General features: G+C 43.8%; 1 protein-coding gene across 1 annotated transcript; it reads left to right on the top strand.

Annotated features, from left to right (window-relative positions):
• Positions 1–2,908: 2,908 nt before the first annotated feature.
• On the top strand, positions 2,909–8,598 carry LOC115784459 (synaptogyrin-3-like). The gene is made up of 4 exons (XM_030735682.1): positions 2,909–3,101; positions 4,387–4,621; positions 5,406–5,551; positions 7,476–8,598. The coding sequence occupies exons 1-4, from the start codon at positions 2,997–2,999 to the stop codon at positions 7,701–7,703; spliced, it is 714 nt and encodes a 237-aa protein (XP_030591542.1). The 5' UTR covers positions 2,909–2,996; the 3' UTR covers positions 7,704–8,598.
• Positions 8,599–8,787: the final 189 nt, after the last annotated feature.

Genomic DNA, 8,787 nt, shown 5'->3' with positions numbered 1-8,787 from the left:
ACACACACACACACACACACACACACACACACACACACACACACACACACACACACACACACAGTACCAGTCAAATGTGCAAAGCTATCATCTAAGAAAAAGGTGGCTACTTTGAAGAATCTAAAATCTAAAACCTATTTTGGTTTGTTTAATACTTTTTGTTCACTAAATAATTCCATATGTACTTCTTCAGAGTTTGGATGACTTTAGTATTAATCTACAATGCAGACAATTTTTAAATAACAAAAGACCATTAAATTAGAAGGTGTGTCCAAACTTTTCATATGACAGACCTTTTGTGCTTATAAAAGCTTCATTACAGTATAAAACTGAGAAGCTCAGCAGCTTCTAAAGGGAGTGGTGTTGCCATAGTAACAAGAATGTTACCAATGTTCTGTGGTTACATGTATCTGGTAAGATCTGTAAGGTCACACAGACTTTGATGTTTGAGATTCTGGAATGTTTTACATTTAAGTTTCAAAATCTGTAAGAGAGACCAGTCACTGAGCAATCAATATTTGAAAGTGTCAACTCAATTTATCTGCAAAAAAATGGCGATTTCTTTGATTTGGAATGGTATTTCTTCGATGGTGAGACATGCCATCCGATCAACCCTGGGAAACGACCACACTAGACGTATGCCATACGACATACCTCCAGCCTCCAACTACCATGCAGCCAGAGTGGAGTTATGCTCCACAGCTGGCAGGTTTGCAAAACTCAGAAATGAGTTAGCAGGCTTGGAGCAACTGAGCGAATTTCAGAAGAGCGCAGAAGAGGCCCCCTCTGTGATTCACAGAAATGCCCTTGAGTTACCACCGAAAATATATCCAACTCTGGGCCTAGAGGTATACATTATTAAAGGGCAGGGAGCCTGCTCAGTAAAGAATGGGCTATATGTTGTGGCCAGATCCACCAACAGAGGCGAAGAGGACAGCAACCCACAGGTAATCGCCTCCACAGACCGCAAGGGTTTACGGGACCTGTCAGAGCCCCAGGAAGCCCCCACTGAGAGTGACACTTCCATGGACCTAGTGGAGCCCCTGGAAGCCCCCACTGAGAGTGAAACTTCCCGGGACCTGGTGGAGTCCCTGGAAGCCCTCACTGAAAGCTATGCTTCCACAAACCTGGTGGAGCCCCTGGAAGCTCCCACTGAAAGCTATGCTTCCACACACCTGGTGGAGCCCCTGGAAGCTCCCACTGAGAGTGACACTTCCATGGACCTAGTGGAGCCCCAGGAAGCCCCCACTGAGAGTGACACTTCCATGGACCTAGTGGAGCCCCTGGAAGCCCCCACTGAGAGTGAAACTTCCCGGGACCTGGTGGAGTCCCTGGAAGCCCACACTGAAAGCCATGATTCCACAGACCTGGTGGAGCCCCTGGAAGCTCCCACTGAGAGTGACACTTCCATGGACCTAGTGGAGCCCCAGGAAGCCCACACTGAAAGTGACGCTTCCATGGACCTAGTGGAGCCCCAGGAATCCCACACTGAAAGCTATACTTCCACGGACTTATTAGAGCCCCTGGAAGCCCCCACTGAAAATGACAATACCCGGAACCTGATGGAGCCTAGGGAAATGTCTCTGGAGTATGCTGTGACAACCTACACGCAGACTATCAACCAGTGCTGCAGTGGGCTCAATGTGCCCTGTCCATCACACAGGACAGTTAGTCAGGTGAAGGACCCGTCCTCCATCCTTTTCCACAGGGACGGAGCCGTGTCATTAAAGCAGGAGCCCCATCATGTTGATGAAACCGATGGGCCTCCTGATCCAGTGAAGACGAAAAAGAAGAGGAGGAGGAGGAGGAAGAGGAGGACCGGGATGAGAGATAAGGCACTTGTGTACCTTCCGCAAGGTGATGGCAGTGTGTGCATCTAGGCTGGACAAGCCAAGTCTGACTCCAGAGCACTACCGGGCCATCTAACCCTATTTTAAATTGTTATGTAATGTAAATAAATTGAACTCAAAAAAATATATCTGTTGCAGAGAACAGTTTTTTTTTCTCACTCCTTCTGGAGATCGGTCACATTTGTTGAAAGCTATGAAAATGGTCAATTTATTTGTACATATTTATGGTGCAGAAGAAAAAATTAAAGTGCACAGGGAAGATGTTTTCAAAGGGGAAAAAAAAGGAAGGGAAAAACCATACTAAATAATTTTGCCACTGTAACCAGAAACAAGAGGATGGAACATTTCCATGCTTGAAAGTCAATATTTGGTAGGATCTCCCTTATTCTTCAGCACAGTCTGAACTCTCTTAGGCAGTGTTTTTTCTACCCAGGTATGCTTTTACTGCAGTGTGTTTGGGATCATCGTCAAGCTGAAAAATTAAGGCGTTGCCAGTTGTATTGTCCTGAAATTTATACGACAGGATGCTTTACTACCGGTGCATAAATGCTCATTGGTACCTGTGCGCCAACTCTGGTTGTTCAGCTCCTGATGGTGTAGGAGGAGCAAACAAATACTCAGAGTCCATTTATTAATGGTCTCAGTTCCGTGTCGCTGTTTCCGCAGGTGTACAGTGTTTTTTTTTTTTTTTTTTTTTTTTTTTTGTTTGTTTTTTTGCGGCTAGTATTTAATTTGTTGATGTATTTATATTTGATTTACAACATCTTTGATCAGATACGTTTGGGGGGGGGGGGGGGGGGGTTGTTTGTTTTTTAACAAGGTAAACATGTTGGTACAATTACGTTTGCGCCGAGACGACAGTTAACGATAATATTGACATATTTGAGCCATAAATTAATTACATGAATATATTTAAGTTAGAATATCATATTCTAGGTAAACAAAACTGACATCTGGAAACTACGAGGTATTTCGGTGTTAAACTGAAGTCACGGTGAGAGTTATTTTTGCTGCAGCCCGTGATGCGCTCTCGGTGACGCGGTGTGACTTCACACGGAGGCTGGAGGAGGACGCCGCCGCTCCGCGCAGCTCACACCGACTTGTCTCGTTCTCTCAGCGGGAGTCAGGCACCAGAAATCCGGCGGGATGCAACCAGCGGGCGCGTACGGCGCCGGGAAGGCCGGAAGCGTCGCTTTCGATCCGGTTGCCTTCTTCACGCATCCCCGCACCATCCTCAGACTGCTTTCGTGGGTAAGCCTCCTTCTGCACTGTGTGGGTAGCTTAATCAATGGATGGGCCTACCTGCAAGCCCCCCTCTCTGTCTCTGTCCCACTCAGATTGTCTGGGTCTCTCCGCCTTGCTCTCACCTCCCAGTGTCTTTTATCCACTCAGGTCTGCATTTAAAATCAGTGTGCTATTATTTTGCAAGAGGGTGGGTGTCTTTGAATTGCAGCTTTTACAAATGGGAGTCTCACATCATTTCAGCTTCTGGCACAGAAGGCTATGGGCTGCCCCTTTGTGTCTAGATAGGGCTAATGTGAACGCTCAGGGGTAAAATGCCTCCCAACCAGAACGTAGCACGTCTGTTTTCTCTGTACTGTGTTGCTGTGAGTCACCATACAGCATTTCATGAGCACAGGAGGAACCAGAAGCAGTGGGCTACAGTACAGTAAAAGAAGAAGAGCCAGTTAACAAAGCACATCAGTCATCCTTCCCTGTGTTTGTGTCGTTCATATTTCAGTTCAACATCACATGGCAGCTTGGCAGTGTTTATTTTCCAAACATCCACCCTCTATCCATCCATCCATTATTTTCTTCAACCTGTCTAATTAGCACCCATTTAATGAAGCAACACATTAAACCAATTACAATCACACAAAACAGAAAACCAGTTATTTACAGTTGTGTAGTTGGAACCAGTAAATATCATTCATGAATCTGTCTCTGCCTAATTGAAAATGATTTTAAGGTGGCTCCTAATATTTGGCTACTGAGTTCTTAAACAAGGTTGCATTTTTATCTAATACCACTATTTAATCTCTCTGTGACAACGGATTCAATTTGCGGTTTTCAAATAAATAAAAGCAAAATTATTATTCATTTGAGAAGCCAAACTTGAAATGAATCTCATTCTTATTACTTGGTATAATCGACACATCATTTCTGTGTTTCCTTTTGTGTCAGGGCGTGTTGCCAAAGAAGTAACCAGAAAATTAGAGATCAGAAAGGAGCAGTACTTTTCACCTTTTCCTAGAAATGGAAATTGAAATAGTAAAATCTCAGCAAAAATTATTTAATAATGTCGTAGTGTCAGCTTTATCAAACCTGATGAAATGTAAGTAAGTGGGAAAAACTGCTTAAATAACTCTGAAATAACCCTTAAAGTCTTACCTAACTGTGGAGGGGAAGAACAATGTTGTGTCTCAAGCTTTTCTGGGCTCTCAACCACAGGAATGAACGGCGTTGGTACACCAGTGTGAGTTAATTCTCTTCTGCATGTCACATAATAAAGCGGCCAACGTGCCTCTCCCTGCAGGTTTTCTCCATCGTGGTGTTCAGCTGCATTGTGAACGAGGGCTACATCAACATTGGCAGCGAGCGTTTGCTCTGCGTCTTCAACAACAACGCCGATGCCTGTAACTTCGGGGTCACCGTGGGTGTGGCCTGTTTCCTCGGCAGCGTCTTTTTTCTCATCCTGGATGCTTACTTTCCCAGCATCAGCAGCGTCAGGGACAGGAAACGTGCGGTCCTGCTGGATCTCGTCTTTTCTGGTACACAAATGTCACAGGCTGCTGCTGAACAAATACAGTAATGTGATGCAGAGCTAGGTCCATAAGTATTTGAAGTATTTGACTCAGAATTTGTGCGTCCATGTGTTCTAGACTTCAGACAGCCATTGACTTTAGTTCATGTAGATCAGAGGCTATAGTATAAAATGGAAACTTACAGTTTTCATGAGTGGATGCAGGGTTTTTTAAAGGAAACATGTTAACCATTTTGGTGACTTGCGAAGCATGAAGTTCACATTGGTGGTTTTAAGTGAAACAGCCGGTAACCCTTAAATTTAACACATATTCAGGCTCCCCTGAGGATAAATTTTAATAGCTGGTGATTCATTAGTACACAGTTTCAGTCTATGCAGTACACTGGTTCATGAAAACCAAAGATGAATGCTTTTCCCTTTTCCCATTAGCAAATGTCAGCACGCTAATAATCCTCAACTAAAACTGTTAAGCAGATATCCTGTTTACTGTGAGCAGTGCTGTACCAAACATAACCCCGCAGAACTGCAGTCATTAATTCAGCGACTGAAATGATGTTCTCTGTGTTTAATCTGTATCTGACGCAAAGAAGATGAGAAAATCCAAGGAATAAAATTAAATTTAAGAAAACAAATCTCTCTTTAACATATAAAAGAGACAAAGTTAGGATTTTCTGGTTCTGGAAAAGGATGGAGTCTCTTTTTTTCCCTGTAAAAAGTAGAACTGAGAAGGAAAAGTGTTGTAATTATGAAGTGACCCTGGATCTTAAAGGCCTGTTTTTCCCTCCTCAAAGGTCTGGCCTGCTTCCTGTGGTTTGTTGGCTTCTGTTTTCTGGCCAACCAGTGGCAGGCGACCTCTCCGAACGAACTGCCGTTGGCACAGGGGTCCGACGCCGCCAGAGCCACCATCGCGTTCTGCTTCTTTTCCGTCCTCACCTGGGTGTGTATGTTCATACCTGCTGATTCACGATGCCTTATTGTGTTCTGCACGTCTGTGAGTCTGCGGCCGTTCTCATCGTCAGCTGATATCTGATCACCTGCGTGTGTGTGTGTGTGTGTTTTCAGGGTTATCAGTGTCTGCTGACCATGAACACATTTAAGAGCATTTCCTTCATGGAGGTCAAGCAGCTGCTGCCCACGACCCCCCCAGCCCTCTCTCAAGTTTAACACTCTCACACACTCGGTTGACCCGGGCAGCTTCCAGGCGTCAGTGCTTGTTTAACCGTGTGTGTAAGTGTGTGACTTTGCTGAAAAAGCATCTCAGTGATGAGAACTGCACTGCTAGAATATTTTTCAAGTGAGCGTCGGCTCATTCATTATCCTCCGATGACTCAATAGACCCTGTTAAAACTAGCTTAACCCCAAACCAATTCATCTCACTGTCAGCAGATAAGCTGTAATCATGTCAAGGAAGTACAGTATGTTCTAAAATATTGGTTTCACTTTTTTTAGTCTGTAAAGTCCTTTTTTTAACAGGCAAGCTGAGAATAACTCAGTTATTCCCCTGGAGAGAGTTAGTAGCAGGTAGCAAATATTTATGTCAAAGGTACAGTCGTCTTTTGGCTGGAGCTACTCTCTGGAGGGCTTTACTCGTTAAACATGATTAGGAAGTGACACCTTGTAGTTGTTTGGGCTTCAAGATGTCATATTTTTAAACAGAAAATGTGTGTTTAAAAGCAGTTAAATCAGCATATAGCCTTGTGTTGAACCACAGAGGGTCTGTGTGAGATGATGATGCAGTCTAGTGTATAGCTTAAGACACAGATCCTTGACTTTGAGGCTTTATCAAATGCACAGTAGCGTATAATATAGCAAGGAATGATTTCAGTGCTTTAAATTGTTCTTATGATAGCAAATATTTTTCATGACATTCCTATGACAGCTGGGATCCGCTCTGGCCCCACTGCAACTCTCAACTGGATGAGAGGAAGTGGATGGATGGATGGATGGATGGATGGATGGATGGATGGATAGATGGATGGATGGATGGATGGATGGATGGATAGATGGATGTTTCCATTTTGTTAGTGACAATCACTTATTTGTCCAGTATAGCACCTCGCTGGATGTGAGAACTTGATTAACCCTTTCCACCCTGTCTAACACTACTGTAATTAGAGTGAACATGAAACAGTACATATAAAAAGGCTAATTTACACCATGGAGCTCTGCTCTAAAAACTGTCATATATTTAATAACCCTGTCTGTGAAGCTGGGTTTAAGAAATTAAGAGTGTAAAGTTAATGTTTTTAGAGCATGTGTAGCGCCATCTTGTGCCAGCACAGAAGGTGACTTCTGGTTGGTTGGTTGCCAGGGGCATTACAAAAGTGACCCCCTTAGTTGGCGGCAACCAACCAACCAACCCAGTCATGTCACGTTCTGTAGCGGCACAAGATGGCGCTACACATGCTTTAAAAACTTTAAACTTTATTTCTTAAATGTAGCTTCACAGTAAAATCTATGGCTTTTTTAAGAGTAGGACTCCATGGTTTAAATTAGCCTTTAACCATAGAAAAGATTAATGCTGCACAAGCTAAAACCTTTTTCTCACAGCAGGCTGTAAACATGTTCAGTTTTGATGTAAAATTGGACATTTTAACACGGGACTCTATGAGAACTGACTCACTCTTGGAGCAAGCCTCAAGTGGCCAATCAAGGAACTGCAGTTTTTTTGGCACTTTAATGTTGACTTCATTTTCAGCCCTTCAGGTCGATGTCTTTGTATTGTCACATTGTGCTGTTATTTCTCTAAACACTATCACACTGCATTTTTAACCGAACTGTGCACATCTGCAGGCTTTTCTAACTATGTGCTGTTAATCAGCGTGAGATTAACAGTGTCTGTGTGTGTGTGTTACTAACAGGCGGTGCTGACGCTGAGTGCGCTGAGACGCTTCTTAACCGGCAGTAGCTCAAACTTATTCACCTGGCAACACCTGGATCCCGCCCCTAGTAACACTCGAGCTACACCATACCCCATCGCCAATGGTGCTACCATAGTGACCACAAATCCCTATCAAGCCCCGCCCTTCACCGAAACCCTGGACCCCCAGAAACTCACACAGCAGAGACCCTTGGCTCCTGCCTTCTAGAGACACACACACTCACTGAGAGAAAGAGGAGATGCACACGACATGGACAACTTCCTGCCTCGCTGTTGAGTGGTTTCTCCGTCCTCTCTTGGGATTGGCAGGATTTTGGGTCATGTGAAGCGTGATCTATTATCACCATGGCAACTGCTGGCTCAGCTTAGTTATTTGTAACTGTCTGTGTCAAGAATACCGTCTTCTGCTCATGCACACACAGATACCGGCGCACGCAAACACAGCTGTACTCTCCCTCACACCTGGAAACAGATAAATACACACACACACACACACACCTGGAAACACATGTACATACACCCGGACAACACACGCTCACACCTCGACTGCATGTTCATATGGTGAAGTGCAGATTAACATAGATGTAGATGCAGTGATGATGCTCCATCTGCCTTATTAACAGATACTTGGGGAAGGAAATATGGAGGACAGGGAAGCTGTGTAGCTGTCTCTGTTTGCCTACAGTCGACCAATCACAAGCTGCCGTTCTGACACATGAGTTCCCATTGGCTGAGTGTTAGACAGAGAGTCAGTATGGCCAATAGATTGTGAGCAAAAAGAGTGAGGCGAGGCAGAACTTGGAGAAAATACTACATTTTCTCAGCAGGGGAATAAAGGCAGGACTGCTTAATGCATTTTGTATGCTATAGTGTTTTAGTGTGAAATATTCATGTGATTCAATATTTTATTGTGATATGCTGAAGTGGTATTTGAAAATAAAATCTATCTACTACCGCCGCCAGAGTCTGCCTTTGTTCCCATTATCTTTAAATAACTTATTTGCTTCCTGCAATCCCAGATACGCTTTTTTAAAATAATCATGCGTTGCGACAAAGATCCAAGGATGTGCTAGCATACCAATTACCATTTGTTGGAAGAAGGCCATAATTAGAGTGGTTGAATTCATTAGCAGCAGCAGGCAGCTGCTGTATGTTATCTGTATTTTTAGATTAGGAGGCACGTGCTGAAGACTGCAAATCCTCACTGTGGGTTTTTTTTTTCCTTCTTTACATAGGAGGAAAAGTCAGAGTTAGAAGAAAGGTTAGGGAGTCAAATAAAAGTCAGACAGGAA

The sequence above is a fragment of the Archocentrus centrarchus genome, chromosome 1 (assembly GCF_007364275.1).
Source record: "Archocentrus centrarchus isolate MPI-CPG fArcCen1 chromosome 1, fArcCen1, whole genome shotgun sequence".
Taxonomy (NCBI): Eukaryota; Metazoa; Chordata; class Actinopteri; order Cichliformes; family Cichlidae; genus Archocentrus; species Archocentrus centrarchus.
This window is presented reverse-complemented; position numbering and strand designations above follow the sequence as displayed.

What these genes read in the sequence shown, in the direction of transcription:
- LOC115784459 (XM_030735682.1), top strand. Translation starts at nt 2,997, where the DNA reads ATGCAACCAGCGGGCGCGTACGGCGCCGGGAAGGCCGGAAGCGTCGCT. An exon ending in GCTGGATCTCGTCTTTTCTG is followed by an intron (nt 4,622 to 5,405) that starts GTACACAAATGT and finishes CCCTCCTCAAAG; the next exon opens with GTCTGGCCTGCTTCCTGTGG. An exon ending in TCTTTTCCGTCCTCACCTGG is followed by an intron (nt 5,552 to 7,475) that starts GTGTGTATGTTC and finishes TGTTACTAACAG; the next exon opens with GCGGTGCTGACGCTGAGTGC.